The 15,771-nt window shown below is 39.6% G+C and overlaps 1 protein-coding gene across 7 annotated transcripts; it reads right to left on the reverse strand.

The window, feature by feature from the left end:
• Positions 1-3,448: 3,448 nt before the first annotated feature.
• LOC112573153 (AP-1 complex subunit mu-1) lies at positions 3,449-14,899 on the reverse strand. Of its 7 annotated transcripts, none has more exons than XM_025253248.1 (12): positions 14,802-14,899; positions 14,554-14,697; positions 14,193-14,283; positions 13,171-13,395; positions 9,498-9,628; positions 8,979-9,123; positions 8,417-8,543; positions 7,941-8,083; positions 7,407-7,478; positions 6,963-7,121; positions 5,183-5,308; positions 3,449-4,941 (listed from the first exon to the last, which is right to left on the reverse strand). In XM_025253248.1, exons 3-12 carry the CDS (start codon positions 14,232-14,234, stop codon positions 4,843-4,845), a joined length of 1,269 nt encoding a protein of 422 aa, XP_025109033.1. In that variant the 5' UTR covers positions 14,235-14,283; positions 14,554-14,697; positions 14,802-14,899; the 3' UTR covers positions 3,449-4,842. The 7 variants fall into 7 exon arrangements, with proteins under 7 accessions (XP_025109033.1, XP_025109032.1, XP_025109034.1 ...); XM_025253247.1 differs by having other exon boundaries at positions 14,193-14,292; XM_025253249.1 differs by having other exon boundaries at positions 14,193-14,292; positions 14,554-14,685; positions 14,802-14,884.
• Positions 14,900-15,771: the final 872 nt, after the last annotated feature.

Consider the following 15,771-nt stretch of genomic DNA (forward strand, 5'->3'; position numbering starts at 1 on the left):
CCGTCCCTTGACCTGTACGCATGTAAGCAAATACTCAGATGACATCTATATTTGACACCATGTCAAGGCTTCAGATCAACTTCTATGCCTTGTAAATAATGTTTGGTCCACTAGCATGGACTGGCTTGTGCTGCTATGGGGTGCACTTGCCCACAAACCTGTTGATTGCCACCTTGCTCAACATTCTTTGTGTAAGAGTCTTTCTAGCCTCTTTTTCAGGGTTGTCATTTAGTTTATAAACTGATGCTGCCATTGGTTTCATATGTACAAAGATGTGTGAGTGATAATTGGGTGGATTAGGGATACAGCAAATAGCAAAAGGATTACCACAAGTCAGAATTGAGAGATGTAAACAAAATGGTAAAGTCACGTTGAGTTGTATACAGCATTGGCAGAATGGCTACTGCAATATGATGTCTTGCTGATGATGTTAGCATTGTTGTGTATTCATATTCTTTTCCTCCAGTACTTCTTGTGTTTACCTGTGTTTACTGCTGTCAGATTATTTTCCATGAAGTGTGCATTTCTGAAGTTTTGAGTAACAGGTTATTAACTGCTGGCAGGTTTATGTTTGCAAAAGTCAACGTCTTAGTTTAGTAACAGGTCTGTGATTCAGAAAATTACTGTTATCACATCCTGCGCAATGAGCATTCTTCGGAATGGATACCTGCGCATTACAAGTCGACATCATCATCATCCATCTCGCTGTTTGAGTTTTTTTTAATGGCGCTCACACATATCTGCACAGTTACATAATTGCTCATTTTAATGGTAGCAACATGTTTTCTTGACAAGATGTAGATCTTTGAAGTACATGCTACATAGAGAGGTAGATGATACCTGTGGAGTGTGCAAGACAGATACCTTGAGAGTATGTCAGATTTAGGTAGGCAAACACCAGATAAGCCGCATATGATGAGAGGGGCATGGATGTTGACAAGGAAGCATTTATCTGGAAAAATACCTTGTTGAACATCGCATCGTTTCTCATGGATGTGGACTAACCCAGCAGCACTTGCTTGGAATGTGCCCTAGGAAATTTATTCAACATATATTTTTATTCCCCAAAATGTGCTGGAACCCTTCAGGTTTTGCTTGCTGTCATAGGGACCAAAATGACTTCTAGTCCTTGGTAACAACAGGCAAACTATTGAAATATTGTGCCAAGCACCAGCTGTCTAGGTGGGAGGAGTGAAAGCATTGTGAAAAGTCTAAATGTTCAAACCCACAAAGCATTTCAAAATGCCTTTGTCTACTTTCCCATTTTGTGTGTGTGTGTGTGCAATTGTTGGAAAATAGTTTGTTCTTAGAAATTTGTGTTATAGCCATTGGGAATGGGTTGTCAAACACAAGTCTTTGCTGGTAACCATGATCAATCACGTCCAAGATGAATCTTGCAGGTATGCTCATGTACAACTTATTTTCAGTCGAGATCACTCAAGTTTTTCTGTTTTCGGAACTGTTTCCTACTACTGGGATCAGTTTTATACTAAAACATTGTCACAGTAAGATTTTCATTCGACACTTAACAAAATCCAGTTGTATTTATTTGTACAGATGGTTTGTGGGTATGTAATTATGTATATAATCTTTTACTAAACATGAGGATTGTGGGTATTTAGCTGGCTAAACTCGTGGCATCTCAATTCTATGCACACAAGCAAGGTGTGTTATGTAAATACTATTTTTGTTGGATGTAAACATTGTAAAGACAACAGGTGCTGTGCTGTGTTCTTGCATATGTCATGTCAGAGTTTCTAAATTTAGCTTGACAAAACTATCCTGTAAGGCAGCGGTTCTCAACCTTTTACTTGTGGCGACCCCCCTGACGAACACCGGTACGTCCGCGACCCCCCTTAGCCAGCTAGGTCGGTGGAAGAGCGGGGGGAAGGGGGGGGGAAAGGAGCCTTAGCTAACCTCGAACTCCGCGTCGAGGAAATCAACAACGGAAGAACAAAGTTCGTATCTGCAAGAAGCATAACTGTTAATGAAATTTTACTAAAGCAAATTCTGCGGTGCTAATAAATATTATTTTATTAATTTTATTGGACACTCTCTTTGATTAATGAGAAGGTTGAGCCTGCTTGCTGTTGCATAGAGAAGCGAACCTGTGTGCGATGTTCGTACCCACTGCTATTCGCAGCTCAGCCTCTGCGTCCACACGATTTCTGTATTGAGACTTCAGTGCTGCCAATGCTGAAAATCCTTGCTCACACATACACGAAGTTGAAAATGGCAGAAGAACTTTCATTGCTTTCTCAGAAAGGAGAGGATATTCACTGTTGACGCTAATCCAGAATGTTGGCACTGGTGTTGTTTGGAAGACCATTTTCAAGAATTGGTCACTAGAAAGGTTGATGAGCTGCCCTTCTTCTTCCGCGGACAACCCGCTTGTGCTAGGCTCAGCCAGAAATGGATTACCAATCCAATCGTATTTAGTCACATCAATTTCAGAGAAGTAATGCTGAAACCTTTCTTGCAGTCCGTTTAGATGGGCAATAATTACTTTCATCACCTGATCAAGATTCAAGTTGTCAGCCTTGCACTTCCACAAACACGGAAACATATCAAAAATATTTTCTTGGCGTATCTTTTGCGTCCACAACGAAATTTGTCGGACGAAAGCATTCATCTTGTCAGTTGTTTGTAATATGGTGTCCTTCCCTTGCATAGAAGTATTCACAACGTTCAGCTTCTCAAATATGTCCGATAAATATGCAATAGCAGCAGCCATCGGTCGTTCTTAAGCCCCCACCCCGCACTGTGTTGTCATGGCCTTCTGTCAGGGACCTAGAGTACTAGGACTGAGCACGTGCGAGGGCGAAAGGGTGTGAATGATGGACGTTTCCTGAATGCGTGTCTTTTAGATGTTTTTTTTAAAAAAAAGAGAGAGGTGTGACTGGAGAGGGAGAGGGGAGTCAGAGATGAGAGATTGGGGGAGAGAGAGGGCAAAAGGTGAGAGGAGGGAGATTGGAGGCTTAATTGTTGAGAGGGATTGTGTTTTGAGTTTTGGAAGTGAGAAGTCACTGCATGCCGAGACAGTGTACTTGAATAGGGAGAAGAGATTTGGAGTTTGAGCCCCCTCACCACTCGGTTACACAATGTAAACTAATTTCACTAATACCGGTATAAGAAACTTTTAAAAAAGGACCACCTTCGCGACCCCCTTGTAGGCACGTCGCGACCCCCCAGGGGGTCGCGCCCCACAGGTTGAGAACCGCTGCTGTAAGGTTTCATAAAGCTCTTATAATGCAGAGACACAAAAATTCAGTACCTGGATGAAAGACGTTTTTAACTTGCCTTGATACTTCTACAGCACTGTGTGGTGTGTGTTTTCGTGTAAGAGACTACTAGAAAAATGACACTCATACCCAGCTCAACCCCTTCAGTTCCATCCCTCATCACATAAAAGCAGATATCACTACAAACAACTCACTAACGATGCAAGAACCAAAAAGTCAATATTTATCTCGCAGCAAAAGGAATGTTGATGACATCTCTTACAAGGCATGACATCTTCCTATAACAAGCCTTGTATGTATTTTGAAATGATACATATCATGCAGTTAAAACCAGGAAAAAAATAGCATACTGCTGGACAAACCACCACAAAGTGCTATTTTATTTTTGTACATACTTTGCCTTATATCCCTGTACATACCACCGACCATAAGGGCTATATGTAAAATTAGGATAAACTTGGGAATAACACTCTGGTCAGGTATTTTTGCGGTTGTTTGAAACTTAATATGAATTTCAATTCTAAATATTTAGTCAAATTTCCCAACTAAAGTTAATTCTCATCTGTATATTCACCCCAAAATCCATTGTATTCTTGAACATTTAACAATATTTCACCGAGTGAATTGCACTGTCAGTAGTTGATATCAAATGCATAAACATATGGAACTCAAGAAAGAATAAAATGCTTAATGGAACAAACATTTCCCGAAGAAACAAAAGTCATGAGATAAAGGGGTAGTGACCAATGTCTGTTCCTATCTACCCTACACACACCCACAGCTGAGCAGACACAACACTTAAACAGACTCTACACATGGTCGCAGAAATGGAATTTACCTTTCCTAACAGCTTCCTTTTAGAGCGTGTGAGGGCAAAAACCATCCATCCTCTGTCCGTTCCTCCAAAACAAACCTTTGTTCTATATAGTAAGAAGCTGTAGGAAACTAGTATTATGTGTTGGTCGTGAACCTGTACCTTAAAGAACATCAAGACAGTCTAGAACACTTCCGATATCTGCACAAACTAAAGAAATGTGTGTCCCACATCACAAAGCTACATGTACACACACATGTGCTTCCCACCTACAGTTACGAGCCAGTGGTAAACTGAGCTCAACAGAATCCCTTTGCCATTTTTTTTTAAAAAGTGGCTTGGCTCCGATCTTGCACTAAATCAGATACTGCTGGCCCAAATCTCCCTGCAAAACTGAGAGACTGTTGACTGTCATAACCCTTTGTGTTAGGTGCCCTAACACAGCAACACTTTCCACAAATGGGGGATGATAAAGCCCTCATGTCACAAGGCAGGTGAAAGGTATACCGATGAAGAAATGCCTTTCTCTGAGTTCACAAGATAAAGTACTCTGACTTAAAACAATTTCAAGGCTTCAAGAAAATTACTGTTAAATCAGAGAAGCCTGGCTGTATGAATGTGCTACTCTTATATTTCCTTATCACACTAATTTTTTTTCTTAATAGCCCACCTGACAATGCCAGTAAATAATTCTAAATGGAGATCAAAAGAGGATGTAGAGAAAGAATAGCAAAAATATCTCCAGACTTGGAAAATAATGCCAATAAGCAGAACATAATTACAAATCTAGTTGGTGCGCAACTGGTAGTCGCCATTCTGCGTGATATATCGCACCCAGGGTAGGGCCTGGTACCCACTCTTTTCTATGATCTTCAGGTAGCGCACCTGTGGGAGGCAGAGACAGTAGGTTAGTAAGATTGGACCAAAGATATGATAACATAAAATAGGAAATTCATACCAAGTGTTTTTCTTCATCTTGTTCTTTAATTCCTCTCCCTGCCCCACCACCAAATTTTCAGTTATGGTGCTGCTGAAATTTTACAAAATGGAGTTATGAAATCCTTAATGTTATCATTTGTGCACATTGACTTTCACATTCTCTGAGAATGGTGTGCATGATACTAACCTGAATTCCAGAGACTGTGAAATAGGGAATCTCAAACTTGATGCTGATTGGAGGCCGGCCTTCCGTCTCCTCATTTTCCACGCTTGGGAGCCCGAAGTGGGCACGCATGAGGTATTCCTTTCCACCCTATCAGGAGCATGAAAAAAATAAGGATTTCCTACTTTCTACACTCTGTGCAGCCTCAACATGCAAGATGTGCTGTATACACCTACCATTTCCAAACCTGAACATTTCAATACAGTTTACTTACAAGTACACTAGCCATTCCCTTAAGTGCACACTATGCCTCAACACACTAGATTTCCTGGCTCCCTATGGATTGTGAGAGTATGTACGTCTATATCAGGGGTGCCCAATCTCTGACCCGCTCATTTTAACCAGACACAGCATCATTTAATTTTTAATGTCATGATTCTGGAAAAACCGACGTTCTGGCCTGCATGATTTTAGATCATGTCCAGTGCGGCCCTCAAGCGACAAAAGCCTGAGCACGACTGATCCATATGGAGTACGCTACACACTATGTTAAGAGTGAAATTAAACAGCAGGGACGAAAAGAAAAGAAATTATTCTTGGGTTACTACTGATCCTAATTCTAAAGTAAATCTATGATGAGGATAGTGTGTCAAGTAAACAGAAGCACAGTCAGCTCTATAAATATAAATATAATAGGTAACATGGACAAAGTGCATGATACAAATACAAAGCATCTTGATTAATTCCTTTCAAAAAATTATTATTTATCTGCCATGTTAATATAATATCAGACATTACATGATACCTTAAGTTTAAAAAAAAAAATAACAGGAATGGGAGCCAGGTGTATGAAAACCTTTACTCAAAGATATGTCCTAGCCATGATGTGGTTGTATACGTGGATTGCCACCTGAATAAAAGAATGCAGATAACATAAGGTTCTGGCTCGGGAAACTCTAAACCTACCATCTGTCTATGCGTTTGTTGTCAAATTCCTGTCAGAGTGAATGAGAGTTGTCAGCTAAAATTATAGTCTGTTGTACAAAAACTTGTGATATAGGGTCTCATTCTAGGCCAAAAGTCATGGTGTTGTATATTACTGACGTAGAATAGTTGCAGGAGTCCTGGCTATATACGTTAAAAAATCTGTTTTCTTAAACAGCGAAGGTGCCCATGCCTTTTCTTGACAATGCTATCAACATGAGCTTTCCAGGTGAGTTATCATCAACTGTTATATTTAAATAGTTTTAGCTGTCTACTCTTTTTATGACCTCACCTTTAATAAGTATGTCATCAAAATCAGCCTTGTCTTTTCTGAAATCTACAATATTTTTGGATGTTTAACATTAAATAATTGTCGTCACACCATTTAACAAAATGTTCAATCTCCTGTCTGTAGTAGGAGTCATTATCATTGGAAATCAGTCCTGTTAGTCCAGTGTTATCTGCAAATTTAACTAAAGGGCAGTTGTCATTCCCTTGTCTACCCTCCACCAGGCAGGGAGAGAGAGGAGTCCCTTGGGGAGAACCAGTATTAGTGTACAGAGTATAGGAAATAACATTACTAGACATTCTTATACACAGGTCTGTTTATCCAAATTAGTTTTTGAACAAGCAAATGACACTGCATTGTACTGAAAGCACTGAAGTCAAAATTCATCAGAAGAATGGATGTGGTGGTGTTCTCCAGATGTGTGTAAATACTATTTAATGCATAAAACAGCAGCATCTGCACTACAGTATAATGAAGCTGGTTTGTAATGTAATAGCATGCAATAGAATCTTCAGAGTAACAACATCTTACAGGGAACGACTTGATGCTCCAGATGACACTGTTGATTTCTGGGGAGTATTTACAGCTGCCCACTGTTGTCTTGAACTTGGGTGAGTCAGCGTCCGTTGGCACAGGGATGATGATCTCAACATTATTTGCCGTTGACCGTCGTTTGAATTGACTCTTGGCCTTAAACAAGCAGTACTCTATTAATAAGCAGCTTATCGCACTTCACTATTATTCCCTTTCTAACAAGGAACGTTGGCAAAATAATGACAGTCCTTCATCCTTGCGCATGTGAATTCATTTTTATTTTTTAAATTAGGAAATGCAAAATGTTGAACTTCTGATGGGCAATTCAACCAGATTGTGTTGTAGCAGAATTCTCTCATTCTTGGCTAAGTGAAGATTTACAAGTCCACTTGTACATGATGCTGAATGATAAACTGCAACAAAAGTTCTTAGGACGTTTACCTTAATCATGTATTCAACACGGCTGTGCGCATGACGCTCAATCACAGACTCCACCCAAATTAGAGGCTTCACCTGTAAAGTACATGCATAAGCAAATAAGTATACATGCATGCATACAAACTATTGTTTCATATTTTAAGAAGGGTTTAAGCTACAATTCCAAGAAATAATGTACACTAACAACCATCCATGATTCAGACTTAAAAAAAAAAACAACCAAATTGATGTACATCAAGATCTTATCATAAAAAATAGGTATTTATGTATTACGATGCAGATATTGCTACATTACTGACATGCAACATATGGTGACACAGACATCCTAAAGACTACATTACTGATATGAGTGCTAAGGTAATATGACATCATAAAGACTGCATCACTGATACAGTGTTAAGGCAATATGTGACATCATAAAGACTACATCACATGTGTGTAAAGGCGATACCACCTCACACACAAAGACTACATCACTTACATTTGTGCTAAGGCAATATGGCGTCAGTAAAAACTCATAAAGACTGCATGACTTACATGAGTGTTAAGGCGATATGACATCAGTTCAAACTCTCCATCAGGAGGAATGAAAGAGATGGTTCGGTCATTTTCAAAACGTGACAAACGTACACACTGGTGAAACTTCACATCTTCCAGCTCCACAGACTTGCTCTTTCCTCCTGTACAAACAGTATAACTCACCAAGCTCTGGACAGCCATATCCCAACATTATGCCAATAAGGAACTTTCACACGTGCCCTCTGGTTGACACATGCATTCAAATAATGTAAAGAAGACCATTTATTCACAATAATAATAAATGCAAAATTTGCATAGCGCATACTCACACTCCTAAGATGCATGATCTTAAGAACAAGAACGAGACTGTTTCTGAGTGAAAGCAGGCAACTTAGATAATCTTGCAACATAAGTTATAAGTTAATTTTAGACTGTTTAGTTTATCTCCTTTCCATATTTTTGGATAAGAATGATAACAAATTCCCTTTGCTTACTTCCAGTGCTCTCAAAGAGAACTTTGTCGTTGAGTCCCAGCCGAAGCTCTGGCATGCCAGACAGAAATACCCGCATCTTGACGCAGCCAACAATTTCACTCCGTAACACATTGCCATTGGCACTAACCTGCACATCAGAATATCTCCAGCAATCAGCCAAAAAAAAAACCCCCAAAAGAGGAAAAAAAACCACAAGATAAACACTTCATACATCCTGCAGACACTCTGCCAAGTATTAGTGCATAAGACAACTAGTTTACAGAAGTTCTCAAAGAATACCTGTACATACTGTTACAATAGTGATCAATCATCTGAGTACATATCTGCCTCATCTACACACACTGGGAATATTCTGTAAAATGTCTGCTGAGAAGAACTGTAAATACTTTAGTCCTATAATAAGTTTACAAAAAAGGAAAGAATCCAAAATAGAAATGTATGCATAAAATGTTTTCTGAGCAAACAGCTTAAAAGAAGTCCCAGAAATTATGCACCAAAAAACCGTTAACAGAGAAATTGGAAAAAAAACATAAGCTAAGAGTGGTAGGACACTACATCTCACCAGTAAGTTGACTGACTCGATGACATCCAGGAAAACTTCATTCTTGCGATACTTGACGCCTTCAGACCGCCAAGATACAGCATTAGTCACTGCCATAGGAGGTCGTGGTGCTATCTCCAATTTTTGACCTTCTTGAGTGATGTATCTAACAACAGATGCAGCAAACGTTTATCAATGGGAAGTTTTATCTGAGAAACTTTACAGCGTGGTGTGTGTGTGCATGCATGTGTCAGTGCATATGTGTGTTGAGTGCATGATTAATGTAGAGAACTCATATATACAAAATGTGCTCTGAAAGTGAAAAATGTCTCTAAGTAAATAGAAGAATACCAGATTATGAAGCAGAAGTTACTGGGACTGAAACTAATAATAAGGGTTAGCATGGATTCTGTGGCCAGGCTCTCTATGTTTCACGTCATTAGGCTTTGATGTGATAGAATATAAACACTGATACAGAATACAGCAATGACTCAAAAACAGCAGCAGGGAAGTTTTAGGAGTTGACAAACAGGTACTAACTCTTGCAGAATCTTGCTGTCAGTGGTCTGTGGGTAGCCAAAATCCATAACTTCATCCAGAAGCTCATAGATGATGACAAAATTATCCCTGATGCTCTCCTCCTCCAGCTCCTTGAAGTATTCTACAAAGATCTAAAGCACAGCATTCGAGGTGAGTCTAGACACTATGACAAACAAGGTGAGTCTAGACATAGTAATACAAACTCAGTCTAGATCAGACCTGGGCAAACGCCGGCCCGCCTCCTGTCTCTGACCGGCCCGCCCGCTGGCCGCCCACCAGTAAATATACTATATATACAGTATTGGGTAAAACTGAGTTAACTATATTAGTCCAGCCCTCTAGAACCATCCCACTTTCTCATCCGGCCCTCTAGAACCATTCCAGTTTCTCATCCGGCCCCTTGGGAAAATTAATTGCCCACCCCTGGTCTAGATAGTATGACACACAAGGCAAGTCGAGGCAGCATGACAAACTAAAGCTAGACAGAATGACCAAAAAACAGTATGCCAATAAAAGCCTAACCTCATCAATAAACCATGTCCAGCCCCTTAAGCAACTACTGATGCTTGGCTACCCACCCGTGTCCTTCATAACTAATGATAATAATGATGGGAACTTATAACGCACAGCATCATGACCAAGATAGATGGCACTCTCTACATAGACCAATAATGATAAATGAAAAATAACAGCCAGTGGACAGAGAGGGGCGTATAGACACACCGAACAACATAAAGATGAGGTACAAGAGTAGTATGCCAGTATGCAAAAGCAATAGGCATCTGAAATCTTTTGTGCCATCCGCAGTCCAGCTACTCAATCACAGATGAACTGTCAGCTGTGTGTGTGTGAAGGTGTGCATGTTGTTGGTTTTTTTTTTTTTTTTTTTCATATATATATATATTTTGGAAACAGAGCACACCTCCCATTTTAAATTGCCCGTTGGGACTAATAAAGTTGATTGTTATTATTGCTTTTGTTATTGTACATAAAGCAACGGATGAAAGGATGTAGATACTATAAACAGTGTAAGATGGAGTCGTTGCATGATGGTTAACATGACAGACAGTGTTGCCAGGGAGTTAAGAATAGTAATTCAGGGATAACACTTTAAAACATATATTGTCAGAGAGCATGTGAATATAACCTTGGAGTCCGAGGGAATGCGATGTGGAAGAAAGTTCCACTGCTTAGCACCATAGAGGTCTGTTATCCATATGTGACCGTCTCCTGGAGGGACAGAACGTGGGAGTCTGATGAGGAGTGAAGGTTTTGGGCAAGTGCATGGACAGACAAGATTTCAGTAGTGGGGGGAGGAGCCTTCAAAGTATCCATAGCATAGAGTTGAGAACCTGTAGTCTATCGTAGCTTTAACTGGTAGCCAATGAAGAGAGTGATCAAGTGGTGTGACATGTTCACATTTGCGAGTCCAGAAAATGAGACAAGCAGCTGAGTTCTGGACTTTCTGAAGATTGTGGATGAGGTACTGTGGACAGCCAGCAAGAAGAGAGTTGCAGTAGTCTAGTTTAGACAGAACAAATGAGCAGATAAGAATATCGGTGGTTGAGACAGTGAATGGAGCTGATCTTTTGGAGCTCATAGTATGTAGAATGACATATGTGAGAAACATATTTATCACCAGACATACCAGCAGACATTATGTAACCTAAGTCACGCATTGAAGTAACAAAAGGAACATCGGCATTGCCTACATGAACAGAGAAAGGCAGCGAAGGGTAAACTCTGGCTCTCCTATTTGAAAAAATAAAAGCTTCCTTTTTTTTTCATCATTTAGTCTTAACTTGCTGTGGTCATCTATAGTCTAATATCAGAAATACAGTCTTGGATGCTCTGAATGTCTGAGAAGAGAACAACTGGTATACAGCCGAGTGTCATCAGCAAAGGTTTGATTAGATACAGAGTGAGATTGAATTGCAGTAGCTAGTGGGTTCATGTACATGATAAAGAGGATGGGACCAAGTACAGAACCTTGTGGGACTTATAAGTTTTACTACAAAACTATGTAAACAGAAAGGGACAAAATCCAGTCATTTGGCTTGGTAAATCCCATTTAACAAGAGTTGCATCCCTTAACAAAGGAATGCCAATGAAAATGACCCACTGCCTTAATTTCAATGGGCAATTTAAACATGGGAAATGTAAAATTCTGTTCAGACTATTTCTGTCATGAACAGACAGACTGCAGAACCAGCATACAAATAAAAACGATAAAAGACTCTCAATAAATGACGGACAGAAATGGCCCGATTGCTTTGCTGATTGAAAAACTATTTAGCTTACGCAGAAGGTGTATTCTTTGCTGGCCATGCTTAACATGTTTGGTGTAAATATTCCATATGAGCTGGCAATCACTCATGCCATTAAATCTGATTGATTTTCTAGTACAATGGCATCCCTTACATTTCTATTCACAGATCTTTTTGCCAAGGCATCACTGGTGAAAAAAAAAGGCTTTTTGTTATTTAGTACATTCTTCAAGCTCCTAGTTACCTAAGGTTTGTTGTTTGGATATATTACAATGGTTTTACTAGTTATCACAGAATCAACACAGAAAGAAATACAAAAATAAAAATCTGTCAGCTCATCTATTTATCACATGAATCATAGAAAACACCCCACACCATACAATCAAAACAACCTCACAAACATTCAATACTCTCATATATCCAACGCTTCACCAGCTTAACAACAGGCTCCATACATTCACACACAGGCCTGTACACAGGGGCCAGAAACACACTCTGGTGGGAAGAAGCCCCAAAAGATGGCATAGGCTTGGTTTTGTAAGCAACATGGATTGTACCATAACATAAATCCAGCTTGATATATGCTTCTTGGTTGTTGGGCAGGTCATGTATTGGTCACTTGTTTTCAAATCTTTGTCAAATCACAATTGACATAGCATTTGCTCTAGGGTGAATACAGACTACTGTAAAGAACAGTTGTGGAAATTCCCTAGAGAATAGAAAGAGCGAAAGGAAACTGACAGCAGTTCGATATCAGGGGTACAGATTGTTTCATGCACTACTACAGTTTTACAATACCTTTCGTTGACATAGAAACAAACAGGAAGATGTTAGTTTGAAGATTTCAATATTTCTCAACGCATATTTCTTTTAAAAATTGACAAGTGCACACACGAAGCTGACTAGAGATTTGTCATCATTTTCAACCTTGTTTCTGACCCTGAAGTTGTTCTTCATATCATAAATTATGTTTATTCATTTCTACACGGTGTGTAACTATTAAAATCAACTGAATATCGGACTAAGCATGGCAGTGATGACTGTGCATAAGCCTGTATCAAAATTTTCTTTATGGAAATATAATTTGATATCCTTAATTTCCTTTGGATTTACAAGAATGTGTATTTTCAAAATGGAATAAGGTAGGAAGAGATTATTTCTCTTAACTTTATTATCATTTTGATTTATTTTTCTTTCATGTTTACTTATTTATGATTTTTGAAAATACTGTGCACATCTGGGTATCAAAATCAAAGACCCAGACTCAATGTGTTAAAGCAACGATACCCTTATAAGCTTAATGCATTCCTCAAAAGGTTCTCATGTGAATTCTCTAAGTGGTAGTCATAATTACCATTTATTTAAAAATAAATATTTGTAAAACAATGCCAAAATATGTTTTTCACCTGAACTAACTTGTGAAGGAATGAAAACACCAAGGCTATATTTGCATTCTTTTTGCTTGTAGCCACTAAATAGAGATTGTTATACTTGATGTAGATGTAGGCAATTGGACCATGCTGTATCACAGGTGTCACGTTGCTTTCATCTTCCTTCTCCATCACCAGGGGCATGAACTTGTCGATGACTGACATGTCAATGTCACCTCTGTAATTGCGACTGATTAGCACCTGAAAACACCAATGCTCAATATGCTTTACAAGATGCAAAGAAAAGTGAAGAACACTTAAAAGGCTCGTGGGTTAGAACATGGGTAAATCCCTCTTTTCATATTCAAAGAATGGGTACACAATCCTTCAAAAATGGTACAAAACAGCAGAAGAAGAGAAGTGGGCTCAGCCATCTATATGCTCTTCTCAGGATGATGATTATGATGGTAATGATAATAAATCCTTATTTATAAAATGCATTATGCCATTAGCAAAAGTAGACTCAAAGTGCTTACCTACACAATACACACACAGTAGGCATTAAATGTCTTACAAATTTATTTACCATCATTTAAATCATAACTACTCACTCAGTATTGCTCTCTTTCTCACTTACATACATACACCCCACGTGTACAAAGGGCAGGGGAAACCTGTGTACCCAAAGAAAACCACCGATGGTCAGCCCTGTGAACAGTGTCACATTCAAAGAGATATGTTGGAGATGAGATACAAACCCACAACACTTGATTCTCACTGTTGTGGTGATAGGAATGTTAGCCAATGTGCCTCCAACTGCAGTACAGGGAACCGGTAAATGTCTCACAGTTCCTTGCCCCAAATGGCAGCAGACTATAGATACCTTTACCTCTGACCGCAATGAATGTTCTAGCTGGTGGTTTTAAGATAAATATCAGGTTGTTCTCCTGAAAACTGATGGTCACTGTCATACTTTTCCATCATTGTCTAAACATCAAGTGTCTTAAGTCTTTCAGGATCTAATCAAATATATTAAAAAATAATTTTGAAACGCTTACTTTTCCCTTGACATCAAGGATGTAAACAGCTGACGCAGACATGATGACTGCTGGGCTGTTGGTCCTGAACCAGTGTAAGTATTTGACTTATCTGTAACAGCTCAAAATTAATACAAATAACTCTGCCGTTTTCCATAAAAAGCAGGTGAGGAAGGCAATAAACCTGACCATATCCAGTTCAACTAACTTACATCGACGGTTGCCTTGTGAATGGTTATATCAACTGTATCGCTCCAAGTACCAGGGCAATAATATATTATTAAATTAAAAATTTGTCAGCTGTCTATAATAATGCTACTGACTGCTGTTTAAAAATAGCTGCAAAGTATTGTATATTTTATAATAAATGTTTTCATCTCACTTTTGAAACTGAATATTGTGACAGTGGTGGAGCAATTATTATGGTGAACGGGGGCTTGACGAAAGGTGTTGCAGGTATTTTCACTCACTTCACTCCGGGGGCGGTCAGTGATGTTATGGGCATTTCGTGAATCTTCAACAAATGCTGACATGCAGCGGGAAATAAATCAGACAGCTTTAGATTGTAAACAAACTTGTAAATATAAATACTATTTAATAATTAAAAATTGAAAATAAAAGGCTATTTACCTCTGTTATAGTAAGTCAAGTAGATGAATATACCTAACCGGATATCCTGCCACACAATGCTGAACAGACATGCGCACTTGATGTTCAGTAGCAGACGACTTCCTGTCAGACGCACTCTTCGCCATAGCGTCGTACGTTCGCTCGTGGTGTTGCGAGATGTCAAGGTTATGAGGGTCATGGAGCAAAGTTCACGTTAGGTACCCACACTTACTGACCTTTGCTACTTCGGGGTGAGGGCAGGTGAGCGACTAGCTGCAGCGCTATTTCCAGAAAGTAATAAATAGCAACAAAAAGCCGAAGCAAGCCACTCCATAGTCAGAACGAGCGCTGGTCCTGTGAGGTCAGTGACACCAGTGGCTGTGTGTAGATGTTTATTTATTGTCAGTCACGCTTGTCGTGACACACACGTGTACGTCTGTGTATTTATTGTCAGTCACGCTTGTCGTGACACACACGTGTATTTATTGTCAGTCACGTTTGTCGTGACTCTGAAGTCTATTTAATGTCAGTCACGCTTATCATGATACACACACGTCTGTTTATTTATTGTCAGTCACGCTTGTCATGACACAGACGTGTACACGAGAGCACAGAGATGTGTACCCATCAGTGTGTAGACGTGTGTAGCTGTGGCGACTACACACGGCGCACGTGTCATTGTGGCATCACTAGCTGACTACGCTAAAGGTCGTGACCCTAGCTAGTAGCAGGAGGACCCTGCTGTAGCGGGTTGACACTGCACACAAGTCTAACGGCCACTCAGTCTTCAGTTCATTTAACTGTCGACCTTTTGTCAGCGAGCACAGGGTCTGACGTCATGAATGCTCGCAAATATCGTGGGTGGACATTGTGTTGACCACCTTTACATTGTCATCCACATCTTCCTGTCACTGACAATTAACCTCATCTGACTACAGAGACAGTGGCAGTCCTCGTGCGGTCATGGCATTCCCTCATCACAAATCTCTCT

The sequence above is a fragment of the Pomacea canaliculata genome, linkage group LG10, assembly GCF_003073045.1.
Source record: "Pomacea canaliculata isolate SZHN2017 linkage group LG10, ASM307304v1, whole genome shotgun sequence".
In the NCBI taxonomy this organism is placed as follows: Eukaryota; Metazoa; Mollusca; class Gastropoda; order Architaenioglossa; family Ampullariidae; genus Pomacea; species Pomacea canaliculata.